The following is a 12,562-nucleotide window of genomic DNA, read 5'->3' as shown; positions in this document are numbered from 1 at the left end:
TTATAATGGCTACAGTGCATATTCTCAATATTTATAAATGGAGGGATTTGGAATTGAGATATATCTTGAATAATTTCTCATTGAAATGATTGCTTTTGATTGTTATGTTTGTGGAGTTCTTTTGTCATTGCCCAATTATGGGCTGTGGTAAGGATGAGAAAATTTGGGTTTAAAGATATTTTGTACGTACAGTCGGCAGATCACTGAACCTCCAGCAAGCTCAACTCCAGTTTTACAATGTTTAACAGAGTAGTTTTGTTCAGTTAAAACAAAGTGACTTCTTCCCGGATTGTGGCTTAGAACCATGGATTCCATTGTGTAGCTTTAGGCATCTTAACTTTGGCCCCTTCTAGTTGGTGACTGGAACCCAGCTTATCGTTCGCCCTCACAAAACCTGACAACGGGATTGCTGTGTTTGTGCGATGTCTGGAGAGGATATTTTATACATGGTAGATTGGAGAAAATAAATTGGCCGTTGGTGCCCAAAAGTACACAATCGTTTTTCTTCTGTTCACACCGTAAAAGGATTTAAAAATGCAATTTGCTCCAAACGCATAAATCAATTCATAGAATGGTTACAGCACAGCATGAGGCCATTCGGCCCATCATGTCTGAGCTGGTCCACTGCAAAAACAATTCAGCTGCTCTGATTCACCCACCTTTGATCACAGCCCTGAAGATTTCTTCTCTTCAGATGCTTATCCACCTCCCTTTATAAAGCTATCATTGAATCTGCTTCCACCACCCACTGACAGGTTATGCATCCCACTCACTGCTTAAAAAATACCTTTTCCTCTGCCTTTTGTCAATCACATTAAATAGTTGTCATGTGGTTCTCAACCTTTCTGCCAATGAGAACGGTTTTTCTCAACCTATTTTGTTTAGCCCCTACATAAAAGAACAGGAACAGGCGCACCAAGCCTGCACCATCACATTGTCCTATCTAGACCGACTGAATGTATTCCTTTATTCTCTGCCTGTTCATGTGCCTATCCAGATAAGTCTTAAATGTTACTAACATATCTGCCTCAACTACCTTGCTTGTCAGAGTATTGCAGGCCCCCTGGAATCATGTGTTCATGATTTTGAACACATTTTTGCATCTCCTCTCAGCTTTCTCTTTAAGGGAGAACAACCCCCATCAATCCACGTAACTGCAGTCCCGTACCCCTGGAACCATTTTCATAAATCTTCTCTGCATCCTCCTGAAATTCTTTACATCTTCCCTATAGTGTGGTGCCCAGAACTATGTTCAGTATTCCAGATGAGGGCTGAACCTCTATAAAGATTCATCATAACGTCCTTGCTTTTGTACTCAATGTTTCCACTTAGAAAGCCCAGGATCCCACTTTAGCCACTTAACCAGCCTCCCATCCATTGACTCTGTCTACTCTTCCCACTGCCTCAGCAAAGCAGCCAGCATAATTAAGGACCCCACGCACCCCGGACATTCTCTCTTGCACCTTATTCCGTCGGGAAAAAGATACAAAAGTCTGAGGTCACATATCATCTGCCTCAAGAACAGCTTCTTCCCTACTGCTGTCAGACTTTCGAATGGACTCACCTTGCATTAAGGTGATCACTCTAGCTATGACTGTAACACTGCATTCTGCACCCTCTCGTTTTCTTCTCTATGAACGGTATGTTTTGTCTGTATAGTACACAAGAAAAAATACTTTTCACTATGTTAATGTATGTGACAAAAATAAATCAAAGTTTCTCTGTTCTACTGAACATAAAACTGCATATGCAAATACCCAGAGAGCACGTCTGATTGGCTTCCATCAGGAACAACTAGTCAGTGTTACAGATTGGGGGAGGGGAGGCAAAATTGAACTCCTTTATTCTCTCACCGCTGAAGTGTTTTTTTTCTTTTAAAATTAGGCTGTGGCATTTATTCAAAAACTCTTTTGTGTAGTCAATTTCTAGACTCTCAACAAACTCTCTTGCGATTCTCAGAGGTTTAGTTTACTCGCACATTCAAACCCGTACAGGGGATGATTGCAACTTTACACACACGCGGATTTCCAGAGAGGATGCCGTCACTAAGAAGTCCCAGATCAGGTGAAATCCTGATTAAAGGTAGCTGTATAGAATTCCCTTCAAGATGACGGCATAACAGTGAGTTGTTCTGCTTGGCTGATTACAGCCTGTGGTTTTCAGGTAAACAGGCTTCCAGAAGACTTTGTTGCTTCCTGCTTGGTCAGCCTGGAGTCCTGCTGGGAGATGGTTGCACGTTGGAGTTAAATCGTCAGATTGCTTATAAGTTCTCAAACATTTAGAGAGATTTCAAAGTGGTTATTCGATTATGTGGCCTCCTTCCTACATTTCATAAAGGGATGTTTATCTAGTGTCAGGATCTAGCTTTTGATTTGTGGCTTATAATGTCCCAGTCATGAGCTTCTGAAAGATTGATCATCCATGTTGATTACCCTGCTCTGGGTAGCTATTGACTTGGTAGACCCTCGCACTCTGCTGGAGGAATAATCTAATAAAGATGCAAATGACATTGTTTTCCTTTCAATAGTGTCCTTTTGAAATGGACCATGATGGTCCCAAGTTTGAAATTCTATGAATAACACATCAAGAGAGTGTCTCCAGTCCCATCTGTATAATGAGAACTTGATTTATTATTGTCACGTGTATTAGTATACAGTGAAAAGCATTGTTTCTTGCACGCTATACAGACAAAACAACAGAAGAAGGTCGAACAGCGAGTGTTCATGGTGCGTGGGGTCCTTGATTATGCTGGCTGCTTTTCCGAGGCAGTGGGAAGTATAGACAGAGTCAATGGATGGGAGGTTGGTTTGCATGATGGATTGGGTATTAGTCTTGGCTATGACTCTCAAATTTATTTGTCTTTGCTTGAGAGCTGAATAATATTAGCATTGATGGATATGGGGGTGGGTGGAGGGATGGGATGAAATTCGGTTCTACCAAACCAGCCGTCAGTAGTTAATCTGAATGGACACTTACATCAACAGAAAATTCTCAGAAACCCATTCACCTGGTCAATGTGAGGCTTCCTCAAAATGTTCAGCACAATGGTGAGATCCACACACACAAAATCTTTGTACACGTCTAATAAATAAAATTTAAGAATGTATGAAGTTACCTGCACAGTATCTCCAAATGAAATTTCTTATTATCCAAGCAACAGGTTTTGCACTTTTAGATTGAGTGAGGTTCAGCACAAATCCAGCCACAGGGTATTGAACTGAAGTTTACACGTGAAGTTTCCTGAGGTGAAGCAATACTTTTCATAATTTCTGCAATTGTTTGATACTTTAGGCATCCAACATTGATGAGGTTTTGAGCTATCATACCAGTTTCCTGGACAACTGTATGAAGGATTGTATGCTGACCAACACAGTGCTGCTGAAGATCTTCTCAAAACTAATGTCCGTGTGTGTCATGTTTACCAACTGTATGCAGGTAAGCACCTCTATTCTGTTTTATATATTTGAGTACCTGCGTTTCAACCCTTATTTATCTTCCTCAATCCTAGTTAAAGGGCAAATCAACTGACATGCTGCTTGTGACTGCCAATACCAGTGACGGTTTGCATTAAGCTAAAACTGTAAGGGTAGCCTGTACACGTGGGAAAGGTGGAGTTTCTATCATGAAACCTGGTAGCTTGTGCTCTGTGTTTGCTGTAATGTTTTGACTGCAAAGTGATCGGAGTTTGTTTTGATCGGTCCCCTACCTAGAAGTTAGCATGATTAACTGGCAGGCTTGGCCTTCAGTTGGTTGGGAACATTCTGATGCTGTGGATAGGGGGTGGGGAGAGGTAGGAGGCTTGAGGGTATCAGTGGGGAGTGGGAAAACTGGGGATCACTTTTTTGGCATTTTACCAGAAACTGCCCTTGCCTCCCTTTCACTGTTTGTTTTCCCCGGTCCTCAGAACAGTGGCTGGTCAGGCTTAAACCAGCAGAGCAAATTCAGTCCAAGGCCACGGAAAATATTTAATCAGCCAATCCGTCTCCTACCAGTGAGTGGATTGGTTGCCCGTCCCTCGTCCTGCCGGACTTAAACCTGGTGTTGCGAGACTTCTTACTCCCTTAAACCAAATAGTGGGCAGGATTGGAGTCCAACTTATGATTTTTAAAGCTTTAATAACCCCACCTGAAGGATTTTAGGAACATATTAATTAGGAGCAGGAGGAGGCCATTCGGCCCCTTCACGCCTGCTCCACCATTCAGTAATCTAATTGCGCCCTCAACTCCTCATTCCCACTTGCCCCCAATACACTCTGACTCCCTTGTTAGTACCTTCTGTAGGTACTCTATGCTGTTGAGGTTTAACAAAGAGGTTTGGAAATGAAAGGGTTAAAGTGGGGACACAGTTCAATTGCAATCAGTGTGATTCCAATTACCATGCATTGGTAGCATAACCTGTACTGTCCCCTGATCCTTATTAAACGGCACAAGTGCTGGCAGTGAGCTGAATTCAGATCTGGGAGCCCATCTATGATCTTGACCTTTATTGAGTTGTCATTTTCTACCTAAAAGAAACAAACCATTTAAAGAAGTCGATGACAAATATTTAATTCACCTGCAGTGACAGTGTGGCTCCAATTCTGCTGTGGTATTACAGGGTAGAAATGTGCACATTACCTGTCTAGCTCTTGCCTAATGGAAATGTACATATTTTTATCCCTTCAGATTAAAGGTTAGACATCTATATCCTGTATACATCAAGGAAGAAGGTTACAAACTTTCAGTCTTCAATTACTGAATTTCTTTTGAAGAGGCTATTTGATCCAGCCTAAGTTAGATTATATCAAATAATAACACATTGTGCTTTATTGCAAAATATCAGTTATCGGATTCCCTTAACCAGCTGAATAGAGTCATCTCTTGATTATTTTCAAATTTGGAGAGAAAAGACATTCCAAGCTACTGAGGTGATACTGGCGGAGATGAAATCCAGGCAAGGTGCCATTCCATGGCAAATCTCATAGTAGAGCAGAGACTTCACTTAAGCACCCTGGCCAACTGGCACAGTGGCTAGCACTGCTGCCTCACAGCGCCAGGGAACCAGATTTGATTTCTGGCCTGGGTCACTGTCTGTCTATGTGGAATCTGCACGTTCTCCCTGTGTCTGCGTGGGTTTCCTCCGGTTCCCTCCCACAGTCCAAAAAATGCGCTGGTTAGGTGGATTGGCCGTGCTAAAATTTCCCCTCGCTGTACCCAAATAGGTGTCATGAATAGGCACAGTAAGAAGTCTCACAACACCAGGTTAAAGTCCAACATGTTTATTTGATAGCAGAAGCCACGAGCTTTCAGAGCACTTGCTGCTCCTTTGTCAGGTGAGGTCACCTGATAAGCTAGTGAAAGCTAGTGGCTCCTGCTACCAAATAAATGTGTTGGACTTTAACCTGATGTTGTGAGACTTCTTACTGTGTTTACCCCAGTCCAACGCCGGCATCTCCACATCATGACCCGAATAGGCACCAGAGTTTGGCGACTAGGGGATTTTCACGGTAATTTTATTGCAATGTTAATGTATGTAAGCCTACTTGTGACACTAATAAATTAGCTTGAAGCATTTATCTTTCAAGCAGTATCACCAGTACTAATTACGATGTGCAAATTGTCTACCACATTTCAATAGTGACCTACCTTTCAAAAGTACTTCCTCAGCTGAAATGTCCCGAGGTCACGCAAGGCTACTTAATGCAGGATTTCTTTCCCTTCTTTCTCATGGAGAGAAGACATTAACAAACTGTTTAGGCTCATCGGTGTGCCTCTCTGCGATGAGCTTTCACGAAACACAAGATTTAGCAATAATTAATTCTTTTAAAAAAAAATCTCAAATACTCTCTCAGAATTTGGACAAATGAATGCTATATTTGGAAATAAAACATTGACTCAAACAAGAAAAAAGTCTGCCGCTTTCCTTCTAACTTATTTCCAACAGCTCTTTCCATATGCATGGTTCCAGTTCACGGCATCAGTGGATCAGTAGATCAAATGTAGTTCATAAGAACATAACATAAGAATATAAGAAATAGGAGCAGGAGTAGGCCATCTAGCCCTTCGAGCCTGCCCCGCCATTCAATACGATCATGGCTGATCTGTCGTGGCTCAGTTCCACATTCCCGCCCTCTCCCCATAACCCTTAATCCCCTCGCTTATCAAAAACCCATCAACCCGCGTCTTAAAAATATTTAGCAAGGCAGCCTCCACCACCTCAACGGGCAGAGAATTCCAGAGATTCACCACCCTTTGAGTGAAGAAGTTCCTCCTCAACTCCATTCTAAACCGCCCCCCCTTTATCTTGAGGCTGTGCCCCCTAGTCCTACTGTCCTTTCTGAGCGGGAAGAGTCTCTCCACCGCTATCCTATCCATCCCATTCATCATATGTCACAATGAGATCTCCCCTCATTCTTCTAAACTCTAACGAGTACATGCCTAGTTTATTCAGCCTCTCCTCATAGCTCAACCCCCTCAACTCTGGTATCAGCCTAGTAAACCTCCTCTGCACTCCCTCCAAGGCCAAAATATCCTTGCGTAAGTACGGCGACCAAAACTGCACACAGTACTCCAGCTGCGGCCTCACCAATGCCCTATACAGCCGCAGCAAGGCCTCCCTACTTTTATATTCAATCCCCCTCGCTATGAAGGCCAGCATCCCATTCGCCTTCCTGACCACCTGCTGCACCTGCAAACTGGGTTTTTGCGACTCATGCACAAGGACCCTGAGGTCCCTCTGCACCGTCGCCTGCTGCAGTTTTTCGCCACGTAAGTAATAGTCCTTCCTACCATTATTCCTGCCAAAGTGGACCACCTCGCACTTGCCAACATTAAATTCCATTTGCCATTTCCTGGCCCATTCACCCAGCCTATCTAGATCCTTCTGCAGACTCTCCACACCCTCCACACAATTTGCCGTTCCACCAATCTTGGTGTCATCAGCAAATTTCGACACCATGCACTCGGTTCCCTCCTCCACAGTTCGTTTCCACAGCTCTAACTAAACTAAAATGGATCAAATGTTGAATACACATGTTACATACCTTAATTGTATTGAAGGCATGTATTCAATTCTTGTATTTAAGAGGCGGTTAGATATGGCACTTCGGGAGAAAACAAGATTAGGCTATTGAGTTGAATGATCAGCCATGATCGTAATGAATGATGGAGCAGGCTCAAAGGGCCAAATGGCCTTCTCCTGCTCCTATCTCGTATGCTTCGATGTTAACTTTGGTCATGAGTAAAGCAAAAGTGTTCAGATTTTTATCAAATTCAAATTTCGCCATCTGCCCGTGGTGGGATTTGAACCCAGGTCCCCAGAACATTAGCCTGGGTCTCAAGATGTACTAGTCCAGTGATAATACCACTGCGTCATAACCTTCCCAGCCAAACTACTTATGGGACTAGAATTGTTGCCTGCCCAAATAGTTGCCCTCTGTTGCCTCCATCACGACCTTTTGATTTGTTTGAAGAATTGTAAGCTTCAAATTCTTCATTATATTCTCAGAGGTTTACGCAAAGCATAAAAATTGACAGTGAGATGACACGTTTGACATTGGAACATGGTACAATGAAGGGTCCACCAACTCAGTCAGAGCGAACCGAAGAAACTGAGAAGAAGAGGCTAACCAAAAAGGTAACTGTTCTGTCTAACACTGTTTTCTTCTTGGCAGCGGGCTGACCTTGCTGCCATACTGACAACAAATATTTTACACTGAAAATGCAGTAACTTTGTAAAATTGAGTTCCTTGTAGTTTATTGCTATGTTTTCAGAAGAACACGGCCCCTTTGTCCTTGGGAACCACAACTTAAATCCAACCTGTCTAGAATGAAGTTGCTCTTCATCAAATTAATTTGGCAACTACAGCCCTCTGTCTTCAGTGCAAACTGCTAGCAATGAGTTGGCAATGTCACTGGATGGCTGGTGTAGAAAATAAAAAAATTCACACTGATACAAGTAGATGTAAGTCTAGGATTGGTACACACGGAGGGTGGTGGGGTGGGAGGAGACTGTAGAGTTTCACCTGTGTGTCTGAGTGCTTGCTGCAGACACTGGAAGCAAAAATTATATATTTTTCTAATGGTCCAACATTGAATTTAAAATATAAAACTCTGTAGTTTTTAAATTGCACCCACGTTGTTTGTAGTCACATCCGATTAAGAAATCAAGAAAGTAATGTTTGATTGTCAGGTAAGCTCCTCATAATAAACTGCGGTGGCACAGTGGTTAGCGCTACTGCCTCACAGTGGCAGGGACCTGGGTTCGATTCCCAGTTTGGGTCACTGGAGTCTGCACGTTCACCGTTTCTGCGTGAATTTCCTCCGGGTGCTCCGGTTTCCTCCAAAGTCTGAAAGATGTGCTGGTTAGGTGGATTGACCTTGCTAAATTGCCCCTTAGTGTCAAGGGGGCTAGCTAGGGTAAGTGCATGAGGTTATGGGGATAGGGCCTGGGTGGGATTGTTGTCAGGTGCAGACTCAATGGGTTGAATGGCCTCCGGCTGCACTGTAGGGATTCTTGTTGTTCAGATGGGTTTCTAAGGCTAGTCTGTTTTTGCAGTTTGTCGCAGAGCATGCGGACGCACTGCATTCAACATCTGGGTTTGAGAGTACAATCAACACGTTCGACAACAATTTCTCTTCCAATCTGCTTGACCTGCTGGACAGATTAAGCATTTCGAGTACAAATGACTGCGAGCACAGTATGATCAATATAATATACAGGTAGGTTATTGTCTTGGTACCCTGTCCATACACAGCATTTGAAAATTACCCTGCTGTTGGTGCTGAAGTCATTTTGGATTGATTATTCTGCACACTCACTACAGGGACAGAAGTTGCAGTCAGTCTCAACCAGCCCTGGGCAATAAATAAATGCCAGCCAAAAACTCCCATGAATGAGTAAAAAAAAGTCAGCAAGTGACAACAACCGTTTGGTGTCACAAGCCAATATTTGATATGTGTACATTTCTGACTAATCATTTTATTTAGGTTTTTATTTTCTGAACATCATAATTCCTTCCTTTCCAGCTTGGGCATTGATGAAATCGTAGAAAGTGGACAGCAGAGAAACTAATCATTCTTCTGAATATAAACTGCCTGGGCTAACCCCAGCCCCCTTCTCACACACGGATTATTTTTTATAATCATTTTAAGCCAAGGTGCAGATACCTGTTAAATTAATTCATGGCCTGTGCTTCAATTGTGCCAGGGTATTTGCATTCTAACAACTCTTTGGAAATTGATTATTTTTCCTAATCGCTCCTTTTAATTGCTAAATACTTTGCCCTGCATTTGTGTGTCTCAGACTGGTGGCAGAACTCAGACAAGGCTTTTGATCAATATATTAATTCTTCCTGTGTGAGGTGTAAGCAGAATTTAAACATAATTTTACCCACTGCTTTGTTCTCTTTTCCCAATGTTCTTCAGCTCTGATGATGCCCACTAGTTATCTCCAGAATGGCTGTCAGCTAAAATCTTCCTTTTGTGGGCAACATGGTGACACAGTGGATAACATTGCTGCCTCACAGCACCACGGACACCAGTTCAATTCCAGCCTGGGTGACTGTGCAGAGTTTGCATGTTCTCCCTGTGTCTGCATGGGTTTCCTCCGGGTGCTTCAGTTTTCTCCAAAAGACGTGCTGTTTAGGTGGATTGGCCGTGCTAAATTCTCCCTCGGCATATCCAAGCAGGTGCCAGAGTGTGGTGACTAGGAGATTTTCACAGTAACTTTACTGCGATATTAATGTAAGCCTACTTGTGACACTAATAAATAAACTTTAAAAGCTTTAATTATTGGACGAGACCAATGTTAATGGAACCTGGGAATGGCCAGTTGGATTTAACTCAACATCGTATCATCCATTTGTAAATCATGTCACAGCAGAGAAATTGGAATTATAATTCACAGTGTATGATGCTCGTGAATTAAAGAGAAACCTTTGAAAACACAGGGCTTCATCACATCTGAAGTGACGCTGGATATTTCCTTTGGGGTAAATTCTGGATTAGCTTCATAACTTTGGCAGAGGAATGGTAATTTCCCTGTTTACACGGTTTACCCTACTCAGGCTAATCTGGAGAACTCCCAGGGGAATTCCCAGCACGTGGTAGGTACAGGATGGAATTTTCCCATCCTGCCCGCTATGGAACACGGACCACGCAAAGATCCATTGGCCTTGGGTGGGATTTTCCGGCCTTGGTGTGAGCGCAGCCGGAAAACCCTGCCCACTGGGCTTAATATCTGCAACCAGTGATTGGGAAGCCGGGCTTGGCAATTTGGGAAAACCATGTTGGTTCTTCAAAGTGACTGGCATGTATTCTGGGGGCTTGGAAGATAAATTAGCAAAGCACATCTTCAGTTTAATTATTTTGAAAATTGCCCTTGAACTCGGCCAGCTTTCCTTCCTGTTTTCCTGGCGGGTGTGTTTGCTAGCATGTAGTCTTTATTTATTGGCTAGAAGGAAGGTATTTATATGCTCTGCAGGAATCTCCTTATTTCTAACAGCAGCGGTACAACAAAATATGGACAAAAGGGACTATTGTAATGAGACCAGCAATTTGCTTCCTACACACACACACACAATGCCCTGGCAAGCACAGTCTTCCATCTAGTGGCAGAGTTTAGAATGAATAACTCACAGTCTCTGGTGAGGGGTAATGTGGGGCTTTGAATCCCTGAAACTCAGGCTGCAAGTGTGAACAATGGCAGAGTGAATGTGCCACCTCGATCCAGTTATTTTGGACTGATTTGATGAATGCTTCAACATGACTACACACCATTCAGAATGTATGGGACAGACAGGAGTTTCTCATGATCATGCCTGCAATTCTGGAATGCATTTGTTCAGGGCAGTGCTGGTTAGCACTGCTGCCTCACAGCGCCAGGGGCCCGGGTTCGATTCCTGGCTTAGGTCACTGTCTGTGTGGTGTCTACATGTTCTCCCCGTGTCTGCATGGGTTCCCTCCCACAATCTGAAAGGCGTGTTGGTTAGGTGAGTTGACCGTGCTAAATTCTCCCTCAGTGTACCCGAACAGGCACCAGAGTGTGGAAACTAGAGGATTTTCACAGTAACTTCATTGCTGTGTTAATGTAAGCCTACTTGTGGCACGACTAAATAAATTTCAAACTTCAGAATGGACAATTTTATCTGTTTAACTACTTCTTTGTGTTTCTTTTCGGTTGCAGGTTAGATTTTAACGGATTCTACACTGAGCGCCTTGAACACATGTCTGCAGAAAGAAGTAAACCACAAGGTCCGCAAGGAATTGTTACAAGAGCAACTATACCTGCTCAATAAAATACTAGACTTGGTTATTGTAGACGTACCATCATAATGACCAATGGCTCCAAAACAAAACTGGTATATAAGTGTGTAATAACTAGAAATCCATACTCTGCAATCTAAGTTTTCAGATATGTAATTAGATTATTTTGAGGCTTTTGTGAATAAGATCCATTTGTTAATATTTTGTTAGTTTGCAACTAGCTGTCAGGACAAAAAAAGGAAAATGGAGTTATTTTTCTGTTCGATATTGCTGAGTGAATAAGGGCTGGTGTGAGTTCTAGCCCAACCCCCCCACCCCCAGCTCCCCAAAGGAGATTTGTACCCAAAGCAGTCTGTCTCCTCTTCCTGCTTGTCCCCCTTCTCATCAATATGTTGCTATTCTCAGATAGGTGCCACGCAATTGTGAGAAAGGAAGCAAAAGGCAGGGGGGGGGAGTCAGCTAAATGGAAGCCACGCCTTCACTGTAAGCAGCCATGATGTGGAGATGCCGGCATTGAACTGGGGTGAGCACAGCACCAGGTTACAGTCCAACAAGTTTATATGGAATCACGAGCTTTCAGAGTGCCCCTCCTTCAGCCGATGAAGGAGCAGTGCTCCAAAAGCTCATGATTTCATATAAATCTGTTGGACTGACACCTGGTGTGAGACGACTTACTGTAAGCAGCAACTGAGTGTGAATCTGCTGTGATCCCAGCTGCAAAAGTGGGCTGTAACATTGTGTGTTTTCTCAGTAAGAGAGGATTGAAATGGAAAGCAGGCAAGAGAGAAGAATGTAAGGGCAATGTTTTGAAATTTTGAAGTGTTACGTTGAGTGCAGGAATGTGTAAATGGGGTGGTATGTTTTTTCAAGAGCTGAGAATTTCAGATTTTTATTTTAAAGTCATAGTGCCTTCAATCATTTCACTTTATCTACACCCTGCACTTCAATTTTTATTCTATTTAGTATACCTGATTAAACAGTCTGTAATAAATTTTCAATATGAAACACGTCTGAATTGTGCTTTATCTTTGTCCTGGCTTTGACTGAAGTGCACAGACGCCCAGCAACCGAACTTCAGTTGTCAAATAAAGGAAGCTTTTCATATTTGTATAAATGAGATTCAAACCCAGGCACAAGCTTTGATTGGAGGCTTCCACAGCTCTGCTTTCACACGGTTCTTGAAGGCCTGTTAATTTCCATGCCGTTACAGTTGTCCGTTGGTGAATTAAGGTGAGTTAAGGGTGGCACAGTGGTTAGCACTGCTGCCTTACAGTGCCAGGGACCTGTTTGATTCCCAGCTATCTGTGTGGAGTTTTCAC

At 43.0% G+C, this 12,562-nt stretch overlaps 1 protein-coding gene across 1 annotated transcript in view; it reads left to right on the top strand.

The window, feature by feature from the left end:
- The window catches only part of tubgcp2 (tubulin gamma complex component 2), a 42,818-nt gene extending 30,567 nt beyond the window's left edge, over positions 1-12,251 (top strand). Inside the window, exons 15-18 of the mRNA XM_080215579.1 lie at positions 3,292-3,435; positions 7,486-7,614; positions 8,536-8,699; positions 11,164-12,251. Coding sequence (XP_080071705.1) covers positions 3,292-3,435; positions 7,486-7,614; positions 8,536-8,699; positions 11,164-11,275 — 549 coding nt within the window. The 3' untranslated portion in view covers positions 11,276-12,251. The remainder of the gene's footprint in view (positions 1-3,291; positions 3,436-7,485; positions 7,615-8,535; positions 8,700-11,163) is intronic.
- The last annotated feature ends 311 nt before the right edge of the window (positions 12,252-12,562 follow it).

The sequence above is a fragment of the Carcharhinus amblyrhynchos genome, chromosome 31, assembly GCF_965287045.1.
Source record: "Carcharhinus amblyrhynchos chromosome 31, sCarAmb.v2.hapA, whole genome shotgun sequence".
In the NCBI taxonomy this organism is placed as follows: domain Eukaryota; kingdom Metazoa; phylum Chordata; class Chondrichthyes; order Carcharhiniformes; family Carcharhinidae; genus Carcharhinus; species Carcharhinus amblyrhynchos.
This window is presented reverse-complemented; position numbering and strand designations above follow the sequence as displayed.